At 41.0% G+C, this 19,209-nt stretch overlaps 1 protein-coding gene across 1 annotated transcript; it reads right to left on the bottom strand.

Annotated features, from left to right (window-relative positions):
* Window positions 1-319: 319 nt before the first annotated feature.
* Window positions 320-16,530, bottom strand: LOC18442873 (multifunctional methyltransferase subunit TRM112 homolog B). Its single transcript, XM_006853082.4, has 2 exons — window positions 16,041-16,530; window positions 320-530 (listed from the first exon to the last, which is right to left on the bottom strand). Exon 1 carries the CDS (start codon window positions 16,409-16,411, stop codon window positions 16,043-16,045), a length of 369 nt encoding a protein of 122 aa, XP_006853144.1. The 5' UTR covers window positions 16,412-16,530; the 3' UTR covers window positions 320-530; window positions 16,041-16,042.
* Window positions 16,531-19,209: the final 2,679 nt, after the last annotated feature.

The raw sequence follows: 19,209 nt of genomic DNA on the forward strand, positions 1-19,209 counted from the left end.
GTATGTTTGCCAGATGATAATTTGGGGTGCAAGGCATATTTGGATGATATTTTGAGATGCAAGGCCAAAAGACAAGCATGAGCACGTACCCACAAACAGATCCATCATATGCATTCTATAAAACCAATCTCTCTCTCTCTCTCTCTCATGTGCACACACAATGTAATTGCATGCAGAGCAGTTCAACACGCATAAACATACACAAAAAAAGGCTCACATACAGCAACAGCTCTAATATCAATCATTAGGAGCAGATTTCAATATATGTCCATGGCTAACTTCGGCACCAATCCCTGCGAACCTTCATAAGTGAATGCACTTAACAGAACTTGGAAATCTTTTTTTATAAAATATGGACCTTATATGATTTCATATCAAGTCTGATGAATAATTTCTCATATTGAGCGTTTCTGGTACTTTTTTTGGCCAATTTGGTGCCAGTTACCTTCAAAATTCTCACATTTGAATGTGATTTAAGTCCTCATTCCATCCAATTTACAAGGACTTCTTCCCAAGAGGTCTAACAATCCCTGGTACAAGTAAAAACAAAGAAGCGTGATTTTGAAGGACAAACTTAATAATTTTACAACATCGACAAAACAGCCAGAAGCAAATGCACTCGTCTGCTACTTTCTTACCTTTATTATTAAGTCACAAACTTTCAATACATGAAGTCAAGGTTTTGATCACGAGTCAATTGGGAAAGCCACTGTTGTTTGCCTCCCTTCTTTTTTGCCATCTGCACCCCTGTGCATATGTAGATATCCTAACTAGTATCTTTTGTCAGTCCCACCAATATTTGGGTGGGAATAACTGAAACATGGTGCGCACACAATCTCCAATACATACTATTTATATGTCGTCATCGTTATCATCCAGTCTTATCCCAATTACTTGGGATCCGCTATGATAAGATGTGGCAAAGTTTTATTCTGAAAGCCTATCTAATGCAACCCACCTCCTTTACCCGGACTCGTGATCGGTCAAGGGATAATTTAAGGTCCTCGCCCTTATTAGACCGAAAATGATCAAGATCTTTTTAGATTAGCGTCAGTTGTTTAAAATTATTTGAGATTTTAAGTTAATTAATATCACAGCACATTCTTCGTAATCCAATAAGGTGAAGTATTCTAAGCTCTTGTTCAAGTTCCCAACAGTTTCCCAATGCTCCCCAAACTGTCAAATATCAATAATGGAAGGTTCGGTGCCATCAATCCTCCACTCGAAGTCCTTGTGTCAAAATTACAACGGACAACACCCTGAAACCATCCATCAAGAACTCGTCTTTAGCACCCCAATCATCCGTTGTCGGATTGGACAGTTGGAGGAATGCTGGGAGGCTGTAGAGAACCTCAAGAAACAGCAGTGTACAAATTAAAAATAATTTCTAAAAATTTCAGTTTGTTTCCTCAATAGGATTATTGTAATCTAAAATGAATCATAGGATTTACTAGAAAGTAGGTTCTCTTAGGAATTGCAAGCCATCATATTGAGCATTCAACTTATTTTGAAAGAAAAGAAAAAAGAAAAAACAATGGTTGGACAGCTACAACGTGAAAATCATCTATTGATTTTAATCTTATAAAACTTATTGGATACATGTTACAGTTATTTCCCACAAAGATGGAATTTTGATGCCTTCAATGGAATTGGATGCTTGTGGGTGACTCATCGATATGGATAGTGAATCAAATGCAGGTGACTGCTTTAGGACAGTTAAAATGAAAATGCAAGTTTCTGACCTAGCTACTGTCCCAAAATCTATTCTGTTTAAGATTGATGGCAGAACCTTTCGTTTACAAAAATGGGCTTATAGGTTTGCCCGTATACGAAGAGAAATTCTACTACGTGTACCCTCTGTGGTCCAGAGCAAAAAAGGAGGTGGATTGGGTTTGGTCTTCTACTTGGGCCCTAGCCCCGTCCTTCACTAGGAAATCTACGAACTCGTTTGACGCCCTCGAGGTATGCATCCAAAAGACGACCATATCCCTATAGATGTATACAATCGAAGCGAGGTACCATGGAGGTGTGGATCTCCTGGTTGCCCATGATATAATATTACGCTCATCTCCCTCCACTATAAGGTATCGCCCCCAAGACAGATTGACGCTTTTGAGGCCCAACAGTAAAGCCATTGCTTCGGCATACTGAGAATCTTGAAGGCCAAGATACTCGGAGTAAGTTAATAGGATTGTACGATGCTAGTCTCTGAAGACACCACCAGCACCTGCATGGCCGGGGTTCCCCAGTGAACAACCATCGAAGTTAAGCTTTATGAATCCTCCTGGAGGTAGCTGTCAGTTGCATGATCCTTGCGTCTTCCGTGGTCGTTGGTACAGGATGTTTTCCCATTGACTTAGGAAAGTATTCGGAGCAATCCCTAAAAAGATCTGATGGTTGGAGGCCCAGAAAGTTACAAAGGATGTAACCTTGTGAAAAAGTGCTGAACCTTGGGTAATATGGCCTTGAAATATCTTGGCTTTTCTTTCTATCCAGATTACCCAAAGGATGGCTGCCACCAAGGCCTTCCATAGGATTCGCCCAGGCTTTGGACAATGTGGGGCAAGGTCATAGGAAATGAGGTCCTTGACCATCAGGGGCATAACCCATAAGACACCAAACAGCTGCAACAATTGACCCCAGAGATCGTGGACCAGGTTACAATGAAGGAAGAGATGAGGATTCGATTCTTCCTCACACAGACACATGACACATCTGTTAAGAATAGGAATCCCTCTCTTTTGAAGTTGAACTGTAAGTACCCTCTGGAAGCCCCTATCCAGTTGAATATCTGAAATTTTGGAGGTGCTATTGTGGACCAGACCTTGAATAAAACAGATGGAGGATTAAGAGGGAAGGTGGGAGGTTGAATGAGTCTTTTGTAAAAAGAGGCCACCGAGAAAGTACCAGAGGGGGTAAGGGACCAAAGCAACGAGTCCCTCCCTTGTCAATGCAATGCTGCCAAAAGAGAGAGAAAGTGGTTTGTTTCCTCTTCTGAGAGGTTTCTTCTGAAGGAGGGGTTCCACAATCTTCGGCCTCCCTCCAACACCATTTCCTCCACTATGGTAGAATCTTTGTTAGAGGCAATGGAGTAAAGGGATGGGAAGAGGTCCCTTAGAGGAGTGTGGCCGAGCCAAAGATCTGACCAGAAGCACACTGTAGTTCCTCCTTTTGGATGAAACCTGATGAATTTTTTGAACAGTGAGAGGGAAGAGGTGAAAGACTTCCACGATTCTGAGGCCTTGCTTAAGGATCTCCTCTCTGGCACCCAAATGCCCTCAAAAATCTTATATTTACTGCGTAAGACCTGAGCCCAGAGGGAATCAGTCTAAGTTGCAAGACGCCACCACCATTTCCCTAAAAGGGCCAAGTTATGTTTTCTTGGGATCCTGATTCCTAAACCCCCTACTGTTTGCGTAGGTAGACCTTGTCCCAAGAGATTAAATGATATTTTGTTCTCTCTGTCAAGGTTTCAAAAAACGCTAGGCGGCCCACCCCTCGCCTTGTAGTTTTTTTCACTTTGGGGGTTTTCATATATTGAGTTTTTGTTTTTGTTTTGTTTTTTTTTTTTTTTTTTTTTCCACTTTGGGGGTTAAAAATAAACCCCATAATGTTGTTATACAACTTCGGGGGTTAAAATGGTCCCTTTGCCCTTTTGGGCGATTTAAAAAAAACGAAAAAGGCCTTTCGGCCCTAGGTGCCCGCCCAGGTACATCCACCCGTGTAGGGCCGCCTGAGTCTAGGCGTGTGGATTTTTTGTCCAGGCCGCCTAGGTGGGCGCATAGGCGCCAGACGGACCGTTTTTTAAAACATTGCTCTCTGCCTGTCCAGACCAAAGAAAATTTCTCATTAGCTGGTCTAGCCGGTTTGCCACTGAGGATGACATTTGGAAAAGCGACATGAGGTAAACCGAGGTGTTGGCTAAGGTTGCTTTGATCAAAGTGGTTCGGCTAGCCTGAGAAAGGTATCTCGATTTCCATCCAGCCAGACGCCTATAAACCTTTTCTATCACATGTGACCAATGTCTTTTTTTAGGTTTACCCAATCCCAGAGGCAGGCCAAGGTAAGTTGGAGGAAGATCCTCAACTTTGCATTCCCAATTGGGGATAAGCTCTCTGATTTCAGTGTTGGCGATTGCTACCCCCATCATTTTTATTTTTCCATGTTAACCTTGAAACCTATGGCCACTTGGAAACATTTGAGATAAAGCCTCAAATTTTTAATTTCTTGTGAAGAAGCATCTAAAAAACCTAATGTGTCGTCTACGTATTGCAGGTGGGACACTGTAGGGCCTTGGTGAGAGGTTTTGAAACCCGTGAGGAGACCTGTCTGGTATAGACAGGAGATAGATCAATTGAAGACATATGCTATAATAGCAAAGAGGAAGGGGGAGAGTGGGTCCCCTTGACGTATCCCCCTCGAGGAAGGAAAGAATCCTTTTGGGGTTCCATTTATGAGGATTGAGAAGTGAGGATGGAAATAGCAACCTCTCATCCATCTTCTCCAGCGGTCTCTGAGCCCCATTCTTACCATTGACTCATCCAGTATAGACCAATCGACATGGTCATACGCTTTCTCCCAGTCTATCTTAAATATGAGACCAAGCTTTTTGGATAAATGTTTAGAATGAATACACTCATGTGCTACTAGAGCTCCGTGTAAAACTTGTTTATCTGTAATGAAGGCCGACTGTGACGATGAGATGATAGAAGGAAGGACTTGTTGAATTCTTGAAGCCAGCACCTTAGCCAGAATTTTATAGGAGGAGTTGAGCAGGCTAATAGGTTGAAAGTCCTTAAGCTCCTCAGCCCCTTCAACCTTGGGGACCTAGGCAATGAAGGTAGTGTTGATGGCTTTGTGGAGGATTACCCGGTGGAAAAATTCCTCGAAGAAACTCATGAAGTCTGGGCGAAAGGTTTCCCAGAATATTTTGAAAGGTGCTATTGGGAACCCATCCGAACCGGGGGCTTTGTCTTTGGCTAACTCATCCAAGGCTTTCCGGATTTCCTCATCCGAGAAAGGTCGTTCAAGCCAAAAGGGCCTGGCCTTGGGAAAGAGTAAGAAAATCAAGGTCGGCCATTTTAGGTCTAGGACCCAGAGGTGCAGCGTAAAGGGCCTGGAAATAGTTTAAGATAGCCGGTTTAATTTCTCCAGGCTGTACCAAATAGTGGTTATTGGACTTAATAGTCAAAATTGTATTGCCTCTCTTGCGACAATTTGCTATCCAGTGGAAGAAGCCTGTGTTTTGGTCACTTGCTTTAATCCGATTTACTCTTGACCTCTGGAGCCAGTATAGTTCTTCTTTTTTGAGGGTGGAGAAGTATTCAAGCTTAGTTTGGGTCCTCATGTTCGATTCAGTGTCTATCAGGGGTTTGGACTCCTCAATACGGTCAAGGTCTTGCATGGAGTTGAGAAGAGAAGACTTAATTTGGGAGTAATTCCCAAGGATCGACTTACTCTAGGTCTTTAGGGAGGCTTTGAGAAGTTGAATTTTGGTTTGGAGCCTATAGCCTGGTCTTCTCGAGACCTTGTCAGAAAAAAAGTTCTACCAGATAAGAATCAAGGAAGGTAGGGACTTTTCTTCCAGCCAGGCTAGTTCAAATCTAAAAGGTTTCAATCCTATGCTGAAAGCTTGGGTGTCTGGGAGAATAGGATAGTGGTCAGAGGTAGGTTTAGGCAGGGCCATGGCATGAGAGCCCGGAAAGAGTCCCTCTCAGTTTAGAGAGAGAAGGTTGGGGGGAGTGGTTGGATCAAGTAAAGCGGTTTCCTTGTAATGGGATATCCAAGAGTTCATTTCGGAAAATGCAATCCGAGAAGTCGATCATACCCTGAGAGATGATAGAATTGGAGTTTCTCTCATGCGACCATCATGTGATGTTGAAGTCTCCACCCAAACACCATACAGGGTGGGGTAGGGCAGCAACATAGTCCAATTTTGTCCTAAGACGTGGACAGAGAGGATGAGTAGGGGCCATAAATGGCCGAGAATTTTCGCAGAGAGCCATCAGAAGAGCTAGAAAGAAGAATGGTAACGGAGAATTCCCCTATGTGGGAGGAGAGGAGGAGGTGCTCTGAAGGGTTCTAGATCACCCAAATACCCCCTGAAGCCCCATCTGCAGGTAGAGCGACCCACTGGAAAGGCCTTCAACCCCAGGCCTGACGAAATATGTGGAGAGAGGGCTCAGGTAATTTTGTTTCAGTGAGGGCAAGAATAGCGAGGAGGTGTTGCGACGTCAAGTCCTTTACTGCCTCCCTTTTGAACGGGTGTCCCAAACCTCTTATGTTCCAAGTAATGATCTTCATGGTTTGGGAGTTGGAGCTGTGGTAGAGACTAATTTGGCAAACCTCCTCCGAGAGGGCGAGGAGGTAGTGGAAGGGAGACCTTCTAAAGGGAAACCTTCGTATGATATAGAGCAGAACAAATGGAGAAGCTCCCTTTGTCCTTTAAACCTCAACTTCAGTCGTCTCTGAGCGTCTGCAAGAAAGAAATGGTGAGCCGTTCCTTCAGGGCCTTCATGCTGGAAGCCCATAATATGATAAATATCCTTCATTCTCTCCAAATCTCTGTTGATCCCATCCTTGTCGACCCCCTCGATGTTGTCCCTCGCTGAAGGGGGAGAGATGGGCATGCTATGATCCTCGGGCAACTCCATGACTTGCTCGGACGGTGGTAGGGGTAGATAGATGGTTGGTAGGGTAGAGGTCGGGACGTAAGGTAGGGAGAGGTTAAGAGAAAGTAGGTAAGGGAGAGATGGGGCGATTAACCGAGCTGAGGGAAGCAAAGGGAGTGTCGGGAGAAGACGAGGGGAGGGGTGGGAGGGCTGAGAAAGGGAGGGGAGTAGGCGAATGAGGAGTGGGAAGGCAGGACATGACAATTTGAAGTGGCTCAGAGAAGGAAAGAGGAGGTGGATTCAATACACCCTAAGCCAAGGTAGGTGGGGAAGAGGATGAGGCGTGGTTGATATAAGTTGGGTAATGAAGAGAATATGGGCTAGAAGGGTAGTAGGAACCAGGATGGACAGAAGAAGGGAAATATGTAAGGAAGTGGTGAGACTGGGGGGGGGGGGCGTAAGATGTATAAGGCCAAGGATAATGTAGGGTGTAGTTAAAATGAAGAGTTCGGATCCTGCAAATGTGAACCAGCTGGGGAAAGTAGGAAAAATGAGGGGCAAGAAGAGAGGAGATGAAGTCTAGATCTGAGGGGAGGGGTCCGTGGATTGCACGACAATGATACCGTAGGGGAGTAATGGTCTGTCCATAGATGGAGAGAGAGAGAGAGAGAGGAATGAACGAATGGGGGTGTAGATCAGGTACAGCTTCCAGAGTTGGATGGAGGGGTAGGAAGGTGAGAGAGATAATGGGAGAGGGGGGAGGCGTCAAGTGAGGTGGACACAGGTACTGGGTGCAATGGGCAGGGTGTGTACGCAAAGGGTGCCGAGAGGATGGAAGAGGGAGGAGCACCCACAGGGAGCGAAAGAATGTCAAGAGAAGGAGAAGAAGAGGTAGAGAGATAAGGTTGGGCTAGATCTCGAGGTGAGGTAGATGTCAGCGTGTCAATGCCAGAGGGGTTAGGGTGAAGTTGAGGCGCCTTAGGAGATGACGGTTGGGCGAGGGGGGGAGGGAGGTAGGTGAGGGAGTCGGCGGTGGGGAGTCGACCGATGTGAGTTGACTAGGCGACGAAGGCAGCTGCGAAAAAGGCGTGACTGACCCGCTAGCTTCGAGAGTGGATCTCGTCAAGATGGGGGCACTTGTGGCCTGCGAAGCTGGTTTGATTACATCATTTCCGTTTCATGGCTGTTCTGGAACATCACGGTGAGGCTGCCAAATGGCTGACCGTGGTGGTTTGGGTGCCTTGCCCTGGTGTCACACCCTGAGGTTCAATGGAGCAACGGGGGGCTGCCGGAAGCACCTTCTAGGGTGTTTGCGCAACATAGTGGTCCATGACTAGGATTTGGGCTCTGCTGGCAGAGTAGGGTCCGCCTAATTGAAGAAGTGGGGAGGAGGCAAAGCCCCCAACCACGATAGGGTTACCGGGAAGAAAAGGTTGTCGACTTCAAGCCAGACACTAGAAGGAATAAGGCTGGTATCCAGCACCTCCAGAAGGAGACGAATGGAGCCAAGTGGGAGCATCTCTAAAGATTGCCAATGGATGGAGATTAGGTTACCGCAAACTTCTGCCACTCTCCGGAAAGTAGACGGGACCACGCATGGAGAGGGATGTGGTCCAGGGCAAGCCATATTCTCTGCTTCCTGAAATACCCTTGAACCGAGGACCAGGCATGGAGGAGGCAGGAGGCTCCTTTGAAGGTGGAAGATAGAGGCTCCTATAAAACACACGAGGCGTACCCAGGGGACGGGAAGGTGAAGAGGAAGTCACCGCTAGAAAGACATCTGCAGGTGAGATTGGGCTCTCCCCAAATGCGTTTGGCCCATCTTTCAATTCCTCTGGCATCGTCACGTCTGAGTTGGAATGTTGCCACTAGGCAAGCGGAGAGTTTTTGTTTGACCAACGCGAATTCCTCCGACGGAGTTGAGATAATGCAAGGGAGGAAAGGACAAGGAGCAGAGATATTGAGACTCCTCTCGGGTGGAGCTGGTGGAGCAGTTTTTGCAGAAGCAACCAACTGGGAGAAAGTGGCCTTAAGGGGTTGCTTAGTTGCCGCAAAGGGCTGCTTTTCTCCCTCGAGAGAGGATTGGGCGACGACTGGATATGAGGGCTGAAGTCTAGAGGGCGGAGGGTGGGTTTTGGGTAGAGAGCATAAATCTGGTCCCAGCTGAGAGGAAGAGGAAATGGAGGACGACAACGGTCCCTCATTGTTTTTCCAATCCCTAGAAGTCTTTGTCAATGATATCATATGAAACCATGTATTATTTGAAACTTAAAAGAAATAATTCAAGATAGATATATTACCTGGATCAGATTTGGTCCTTTATCTCACTGCCATATCCTTCTGAATGATTTTAATGCTTCTCAGCAGATATCCTGTCCTGGATATCCTTGTTGGAAACAAGCCTTTTAAGACACTCGTTAAAGTCCTCCACAATTGTATCCTTATTTCTTTCTCTTGGTATCCAGGTCAGCATAAAAAAAGACTTTGGATTCAAATAGTACCCAGCTTCATGCTATGGTCAATGAAGTTGCAAATCCCATTTGCTAACTATAATCTCACATATTGGGCCGTAATTGTTTGCATCATTGCCTAGGGTCTCCAGAATTTCTCTCTTAGCTCCATTTAATGTATTATATATATATAAAGAAGGGATATGGATGTCTCTTGGACACATATCTGGAGGGAAGGAAACCAAGAAACAGACGCCCTAGTTTAAGCAGCGGCATCAATGGATGGATTTTAGAAGTTTCTTCATCGGTCTTTTGGATCAGTTTCTTTTTCTAGTTGCTGTTTCTATACTGTAACCTTCAAAAAGAAGGCTTTTGGATTCCTCTTTTGCTTTTATTTCTCCCCTAGAGCATCCGCCCTTGTGGATTGCCTAGGTCTCTTGTACTTATCCTTTTCCATAATTTAAGGTTAACATTATCAAAAAAAATGTATTATATATAAAGCCCATAGTGGGCCTCACCTCACCATAAGCCAAATCCAAACTTGGATCAAGGGTAGAAATATTGTGAGTACCTTAACCCACCCAAAAAAGCCTTAGACAAAACTATATCATGTGCCTTCTTCTCTTTACCATACTTGCTCTATTTGTATGTAGACCACTCCTCTGAAGTGAGCATCATTTTCGTGTCGTTTCTTTTGTCACATATGCTCTGTAGACTTAGGAAAGAGGTGGCAAATTTCATCTTTGCAAATCTATTGTAATCGGGCAGGCCTATAAGCCCATTTTTTTGTACAGGGTCAATTTACCTATTTTTTACCGAGAGACCCGTCTAGTGGGCACTCTCAGATTAACCCAATACTGTGTTCCAACTCTTTATAGCAATACAAATGTTAACTTAAATAAAGAAAAAAAGACTTGTACTGATTGTATTAAATATGCAATTTGGAGGCCAATGATGGAGCCAACATGTAAATTGTGCTCCAAACTTACCAAAAAAAAAAAAACTTGTAGTGATTGTATTAAATATGCAATTTGGAGGCCAATGATGGAGCCAACATGTAAATTGTGCTCCAAACTTACAAACGAGCTTAAAATGTAGCTCATCTGGTTTTGAGCACAATTGGAGTCCATTTGAGATGGTAAGTCGGCAATTTTCAGACTAGTCTAGCCCATGTTTTATTATAATTCACATTATCTTTTAAGCTGTTACTCTAGTTCTCTAAATTTTAAACTAGATCAAGCATTTTCCCCACAGTGGCATACAAAGAAAAGGAACAGGTTTGAGTAAAAGAGGCTCAATGATTTAGTCTTCGTCAAATATTATCACATGCTAAAAGAGAGTTTCAATGAACATGACAAGAGGGGCTCCATTGCACCTAAAGGTATGGTTGAGGCAAGTAAGTGGAAGGTTGAAGAACTTGGAGATGAAGGGGTCTCCCATAGTGTAGGTTTGACTAGGGATATGGTTAGGAAGGCTTTAGGGCAAGCTTCCAACCCCAGGAGGACCACTACATTGACTATGACCAACAATACTGGATCAAAAAGAGAAGGGAGTTAGATGAGAAGGAGGAGGCCAATTTGGAAGAAACTGAGGAGGGTGACAGTACTGAATATGATGGCCTAGACTCAGATGTAGGTGCTCAGGACGAAGCCAACAACTACAAAGAAGATGAAGATTGAACTGAAGACTAACTTCTTAAATCTTTTTATATCACTGTAGTTTTATGACCATTACTACATTTTGGATCGTGTGTGGAGATTGGAGTATATGAACTACGTACTTGTGGTTGCAATCCCCCATTTCAGGTATTTGAGGACTATGGAAATGTTATATCTTTTAGTCTTTTACAGTTTTACTCAATTACTCCTTCTAGTTGTCACTTAGTTACTTAGTTTCAATGTATACACTACTGAGAGCATACTGATTTATCACAATTCTCAAATATCAAATGTGATTCACATTATTCAATGATTTAAATGTGTTTCAGAAGTCAGGCGCATTTTATTTGCATTATACTTGGTTAGAATTTACATGAATGCATAAATACGCAAAAATGATATTGTTTATATGCAACCTAAGACAACAAAATCCAGAATCTCCATGCCCTACTCATGTCAGAACTTAGATTAAAATGTGAATATGAGGTCTAAGAGACTGGGGTCCATCAAACTGCAATCTATAGAAAATGGATCTCGATACCCCTTAACTGTAGATTGGCAAGTGTCGGGATCCCTTTCATGTAGGTTGTTGGCAAGTGTCAGCATCATTTTGCTCTAAAACCCTAAAATTACTTTGACAAATAATTCCCTTTCCATTGGACTTGGGTCACTCCAGAATCAATCCCCACCTCTTTCGGATTTCCCTATGTCCCCCATGGCCCAAATCCGGTCTCTCTTTGGAGAGCCTCCATTGTTGCCACCATTTGGACCATCTGGATAGAGTGAAGCAATAGGACTTTCAAGGCGGAAAGTAGTTCGTCACAGCAATGTTTTGACAAAATCCTTGAACTTGTCACCTTCTGGGCTTCTCATCACAAGACTTTTCGAAACTTTTCCCTCTCGGCTTCTCTCCAGAACTAGCAGGCATTGCTGTATTTTGCAACCCATCAAACATTTCTTGGTCCTCCTTGTGGAGACCCCCCGACAGAGGAATCATCAAATTCAACTTTGACGGTTGCTCACTTGGCAACCTAGGCCCGCTCACTCCAACAGCCTCTCCTTCTCCATCCCCATTGGCCATGCTAACTCCATGTTTGCCGAGGCCCTGGCTCTCCTCGTCGGCCTCAAAAAGTTCAACCTTGACTGGGGTAATGTTTTGATTGTAGAAGGCGATTCCAAGAACACCATCTTATGGGCATCTGCCTCCACCCCACACACCTGGTGTTTGGGCCATCTTTTCGATGAAATTGCTCACATCTCCTACACCCACATCATCTCGTGGAAGCATATCTGGAGGCAAGCTAATGCTGACCCAGACTTTCTCGCCAGGCAGGGTGCATCCAACAATGTTTCAGAGGGGTCCCCCAGCACCTTTTTGAGCTATTCAAACCCTTTATATCCCTCCCCCTTGTGCCGGATTGTATAGTTCTTTTGGGATTTTTTGGGCCCATTGTGGGTTTGTATTGGCCCCCACACTGTGTTGGGGGGCTTATTTTTTGGATTACAGTCACTACTTGTAATTCTCTTATCTTAATACAATACAGTTAACAGAATAAAAATAAAAAAACAATTTCCTTTTTCTTCATTAAGAAGAAATTAGTAGGTGTTCAGAAGCTTAAATATAACTATTGGTTTTACTGGAATGCATCCAAACATCCTCTTTCTATCCTACAAGGCCCCACTTCTTGGGCTTCTTTCTTCTCTTCTTTAATGTTTTGCAGGGGATTAATGGCTACTAAGGAGGTCAACTTCCTCAAAGGGAAAAGAGGTCATTAACTTGGATAAATTAGTCAAGTCTTCCTCTTTTACCTGTGTAAATTCTTTTTCTTTGAGGTATGAGGTCATACTTCAATTTCTCTTGCATTCGGGGAGATGCCTTGCAGGGTACAGAGTTTCCTCCTTATCCCGGTTGGTTTAGAGATCAGTTCTCTACTGCCATGGATTAGGTGGAACTAATTCCCTTCTTGTTGGGCTTATCTATAGCGGGAATCCTTACAATGGCGAGTTCCCAAGTTAATTTAATTCAATTGAGGCTCTTGCTAAGAGATAATTGTGGGTCAAATACATACACAATTATTAGAAATCTCAGTGAGGGCAAATATCTAGAGTTCACAATCCATGGCTGTGAAACCATGAACCATAGCTACTCCGAACCCCAGAGCAGCCTGCTCCAAGCTTTTCAAGATGCATTTCCAGGAACAAAATAGTCCAAATCAAGCAAAAGAAAGAGTACATTAATTAAAAAAAGGTAGAAAGAAGGGAAAATTGGTTACCTGTACAAACTATATGAAATTGTGAATATATGGTGACCTGTGTGTCAACCGGTGATAAAGCCATCAGTAAATACCAGCCAAGACCGCGGGGGGTAATATTAGGGCCATGCCTGAAGGCATAGGCAAGAGGGATGCGAGATGAAGAAGCGTTACTGCTCCCCGAAGGAAAGAGTACTAGCATAACCAACCAAAAGAATAATAACCTAACCCTCTCCTCAAGAGTGACTTGGTCTTACACATAACAAGATGGTCCAAATTGATCCAACTCACCGAAGAAGGGAATGAGACTCCTAGTAACCTCCCACAAGCAGGGGCACGGTTGTTGGTCGAGATTGTAGAATTGTACATGGTCCTTGAAAGATGCAACATTTAAGGAGTGAGAGCTTCCACCTCACCCCTCCTCTTGTAGCAGTTCCTAGTTGACAAACTACGAACTGCTACAGCCACCCGAAACTTTCGATGCTAGGTGTCGAAAGTTCCGGTTATCAAAACAGCCTCAAATTTACAAATGTCAATCCTTTTCATTTCAAATCAATTTTCCAATTCAATATTGAAACCCGGGATCAACAGCATGGCTAAACCTCGCATTGGCCAAGCAATGACACTCAATGAGAGATTTTTCACAATGCCTCGAAGTTGATATCCTATGTGCCTTGAAAACAGGTTAGCACCCTCTTACCATCAGGCAATAGGAATTCAAGCAGCTTTCTCTATTATTCTCTTGAACCTAGGATCAGTGCATGTTGAAACCTCCAACATGTGTGACACTTAGTTGACATCCAAGGTGCTTTGAAAAAAAATGTCAACACCTTTTGACCATCAGATAATAGGAATTAAGTTATCTTCTCTAGTACTTTCTACTCCATTCTTTGTCTTTGGATGTCTACGCCTTTCACACTCATCCTGCCATAGCGTGCAGCATGGGTGCCAACGAGGGAAAACTGCAGACACCCATTTAGGATAAGGAAATTTCCAAGTGCCAAAACCCTAAAACCCTATGAACTATACCCCAATTATCTCCATTAACCTACCATTGACCTGAAATACACCCAGAAGCAAGACCCTGAATCAAGGAGCGAACGAGGGGGAGGGGTAGGCACTCATGGTGTTTGCATAAGGCACGTACAACTACCTACGAATCAATGTTATCCCAGTTTTCAACGAGGCATGAATGCAACATGAAAATGGATGAATGTCATATCATGGTAAAAATGGGTACCAAAATTCTCACCTTATATTACATACATAAAACATAATATCACTTGCTCAAAAAAAAAAAAAAAAAACCCTTATTTAGATTAGACTTGCTAATACAGTCTAAGGACTAAAGAGTTTTGTATCTAGTAGGTTGGGAACCTGCAGACAAATATCATATGGAGTATTATTGCTGATTGGATCTATTGATTCTTGAAATAGGAAAGACAAACCAAAAATCGTATGAAACATAGACGAGAAGGAGGTCAATATGATGTGGACTGGAACCCCTTAGATTATCTGCTAGGGTGCAACATTTCTATGTTCAATATTAGAAAATCATTTTTTCTTTGTAAGCGATTACATTTTTCTCTACATGACAGAAAGGACCATTGCTGGTTTTGGATAACTTAAAGCAATGAAGCTTTTTGATGCCTGGTGTAAGAACAGATGAAATGGAATAAGATAAAATGTAAAGAAACTCTAGCTAGTGGGTCATCTCCTATAGGAAGATTCATGTTTTTACCATTAAAATAACCACTGGTCATAATCTTTAATTTGGGAAGATAATGTAGTCTCAAATGAATGTCAGGTGAAATTTTTTTTATATCTTGTAGTATATTGATGGAAAAAGTTTTCCGGGCTGAATTGCCACATGAACATACTCTAGCAAGTCATTATTTAAAACAATGAGACGAACAATTGAGGAGAACAACTTCAGAAAAGAAACAAGGAAAAACTGAAAAGAACACGAATATAAAGCAAAAAGCTATCCATTTCCATTTTGAATAAAATTGTTGGATTATTTGATGCCTGAGACAAAATTTTGATATCAGAATTACTGAAGAGCAAGTATTTAATTAAACTAAGTGTTTAAAAATGACATCTTCCAGAATACAAATATTGATTGTTCAAAAACAGCTGAATACCAATGATTGAGACTAGAAAATGTAAATAAGAAGACATTATCATCAAAGCTATTGAAAATAAATCAAAGTATAATTGGATAAAACTGATTTGAATAGCTTTACATAAAATTTCTAACAAGGTTAAAAATTAACTGCTGTGAAACATATACTGAAATGTTTTTTTTTTCCCAATAAATACTGATAGAGCATCGAGTTGTTCTTGATTGTATGCATTGCGTATCTTGCAAGTTGGTGAACTAGTAGATAACCACATGCCCAAGCGCTGTTAGCAAATTTCTCCTTCTTCCCTTAAACCATGATCAGAAAATGCTCACTTCAAGAGAGACTAAAATAGGAGAAGAATAAATCCAGAATCCTAACCCTAGAGTCCTATACACAACCACTGCACCTGGAAACCTCATTTCACACCTTAAACCTTGACCCTAGTTCCTTCGCCAAACACAGAAACCTAACCCTAAAAACCAAGTTCTACCACCAAAGAAATCCATAAATTATCAAAATTAAAAGCCTCAAAGGCGAGAAATTTCTAATAATTACAAGTAATTCAAAGCAAACAATTGCTTTCTGACCCTACAAACCAAGCTCCTTAGACCCAACAAACCCCACAAAATTGTCAAAATCCACAAAAAAGTCAATAAATTCCAAATAATTACATGTAATTCAAAGAAATCAATGTCTCTTTCACCGATCATCAGTAGGGAGATAGAGGAACAAGAGGACGAAATGTTACATATCACACTTTAAGAAAGAGATAAAGAGGGAGAGAGAAAGAGAGAGAAGGAAACGAGTAAAAGTTACATGTCCTCATCAAACTTTCAGAGAGAGATACTTAGATAGAGAAAAAGAAAGAGACCAGGAAAAGTTGCATGTGCTCATGAAACATTAAGAGAAAGATACTCAGATGGAGAAAAAGAAGACTGTCTACCTCTAGACCTCGTCTTCGTGGAGAAGCATATTGGGTATACCCTTGCTCACAGGGAACCTTCGACCAGTTTCAGGACATATTAGGGCTCCCTCTTCCAAGTGAAGTTGCAGCAGAGCATGGTGAAACTTCCTGAGAAATTCTTCGTTGTCGAGCATTGTGGCCTCTGCATTTTCAGGAAGGTCTCCACATCCCATGGCCACAGCTGCATCTAAAAGGGCTTTCCACTCTATCTTTGGGAAAATATTCTTCAGAAAATCGCCGTTGAAGGCGACCTCCTTAACCACCATTTTCTCCACCTCCAATTGAAGGGGGAATCCATTTGTCACGCCCTTTATGTTGGAGGATAGCATGTTGTGCGTTAGAAGTCTCATCTCTCTCTCTCTCTGTCTCTCTCCTATGGTTCACTGCCCCACTCCTTGGTAGGCCTGAACGCTGCAAAAAAAATGGCAAAACTCCGTCGCGGGAGAAGTTCCATTTATTGTACTTTATGAAAACCAAATAAAGCGGCTAAAAAATCAATTTTAAACACCGACGATAAATTTTGAAACTCAAAAAATCATTCAGATCTTATGGATATTTGAAAACGGCAAAATGAACGGTTAGATAATCCGTTAAAGAATAAATTACTTTTTAGATTTTGAAGTCCTAATTTTTTTCACAATCATAGTGTTCAGATATGAAAGTTTTCGAATACTTGTATTACAATTGTGATATATTATTAGGTAAGGCTATACTTATTTTTCGAATACTTGTATTACAATTGTGATATATTATTAGGTAAGGCTATACTTATTTTGATAGGGCTTGTGGCCTATCAAACCAATTTTTTTTATTTTTAATGGATGCAATATGCTTTATTAATAGTAATATATATATATATATATATATATATATATAATTATAATATGAGACAATTTATCTTTGGTACAATGTGGTCACAATTGTTCTCGATCTGGATATGATATTCGGTAGCTGCAATAATTTTATTGACCAAGCTCGAAATTCAAAAGAAATTTACTCGAACTTTACGACACATCCAAACTATCAAATTTTACATTGGATGATTGTAAGGAATTGTTAACTTCATGTATGAAAGGTAAATGGTCTAATCGTATATAATCCCTTCAAAAAATGTGAAGCCTCACCTCCAAGAGTTATCTAGAAAATACTTAAGGCATTAGAAAATTTGAAGTTTAAAAAATAGGGTGCAGTTTGTATAGAGCCTAGGCTCTAAACAATCAAATTAGAGCTTACCTTCAAATAGTATCGAAAAATATGGTTTCAATACTAGAATTTTTTGTGATAGCTTTAGAATATATTGTCATTTTTATTTACAAAGTTTAAAATTTTAAAAATAGTGTAATCTATAGATCTATGAAAACTTGAAAATCTTGAAAAATGACGGTCCAAAAATGGGTTATAAAATGCACTATTTCCAAACCTTGAAATCCATTTTTTTTATCATGTCTATGCATCTTGATGTCAAGATGATCAATTTGAGGGTATTTGGACATCAAAACAACCTCTTATAATGATGGCTCTAATTTGATTGTTTAGAGCCTCGACTCTATATAAACTTTTCCCTAAAAAATATACACAGTGAATATTTAAAAATAGATGAAAGTTGACCGGCTAGATAATGTGTTGCAATATATATTATTGTAGGACATAAAATCCATTTTTTTTACAACATAATAATCAAGATCGAGATTATCGCTTTGAAAGTCTTTCGATGTTGAAAGTGCAATTTTCAATAAATTCTAAGGTGAGGTTCTTCTTTTTCCTAATAAGGCTTGGACTTTTTATAACTGTTTCCTTTATTTTATTATGGAAAATGTTTTGAGAAAGCTGCAATTTAGCCACCCACCATTTAACTTAGTTGGACAATGGTGATTGAAAAGTTGTCCACTTAAGCTGGACGGTAGGTGGCTCAAGTTACTCTACGGGGTAGTAATCGTGTCCAATAAGTAAAACCTCACCTCCAAACTCATCGAAAATTGCAGCTTTGTTGTCGGAAAAACTTAACATTGATCATCTCGGCCTTGACCATTATGGTGATAAAAAAAATAAAAATTTAAACGCTAAAAATAGTGTATACTATAGCATATTATCTAGACCATCTATTTTACCTTAAAAATAAGTATTCACAGATCCGCAAGATATGTGCATTTTTTTAGCTTCTCATAATCACTGTCGAACTTGATTTTAGAGCTATCATAGAGATTTCCAATGCCTAAAGTGCTTTTGGGATGAAGATTCGAAGCAAGGTTTGACTTTATTTCCATAAAGTTTGGGCCTTATAAAAATTGCTTGCTTTTACTTTCAGTACCATATGATTGTCCAATTCTTAGAGAGAAAAATCTAGGTATTAGAAAACTCAAAATTCAAATGTTTTTTTTTTTTTAATAATCATCTGGTAATTGTTAAGTAGTTTACAAAAGTTCATAATGAAAAATTCCTACCAAGTCTTCTAATCAAGAGAGTAGATGTACACTATGATCTAATGCTTCTTGTTGAAGATCGATGATATGCTAAAGATACACATCTATAGATAAACGCATGTGTCAATGGCTTATTCGAGATAAATGAATAATTGGTCAACGTTTTATTTATTATTATAAGGCAAAAGATATTATGCTTCCAAAGAGTATACTGTCTAATTCCTCTTTAGGTGAAATTATAATTTCAAGACCCTAAATGTTTTGGGATGCAACCTCTTCAACCCATAGATTAACCTCAATAAAAGAAAATTTCCAAATTATACTCTATATACATAAAAAAAATAATGTCTCAAGATTGAATAAAGACCGTCCAATTTTTAGAGGGTAAGATCAAAGTGTAGAAAACTGAAAATTCAATTTCTTTTATTTTGAGAATAATCAATTAATGATTCTTAGGTGGTTCCCAATATTTCAAATTGAAAACATCCTCCTAGGCAGGTCTTTTGACCGAGAGATTAGATGTGATAGTATACACACTCCAATATCAATGAGCCAAATGAGTTGATTGCACAAGAGATTGATTGGATAGTCATATAGTCATATATGTGCATGTGTCTAGTATATATTTTTCTAATAGATTAAGAGTTACCTCTTTTAAAGTGTCTATACCTGTAAGATTGAAAGGCCCAACATAGCAACTAGGTATAGGTATGGGGGTGCTATCGCTA

This window comes from Amborella trichopoda, chromosome 4 (assembly GCF_054954075.1).
Source record: "Amborella trichopoda isolate Santa Cruz 75 chromosome 4, AtrichopodaSantaCruz75HAP2 v2.0, whole genome shotgun sequence".
Classification (NCBI taxonomy): domain Eukaryota; kingdom Viridiplantae; phylum Streptophyta; class Magnoliopsida; order Amborellales; family Amborellaceae; genus Amborella; species Amborella trichopoda.

Coding starts and splice junctions, on each gene's coding strand:
- LOC18442873 (XM_006853082.4), bottom strand. CDS start 16,411: ATGAGACTTCTAACGCACAACATGCTATCCTCCAACATAAAGGGCGTG.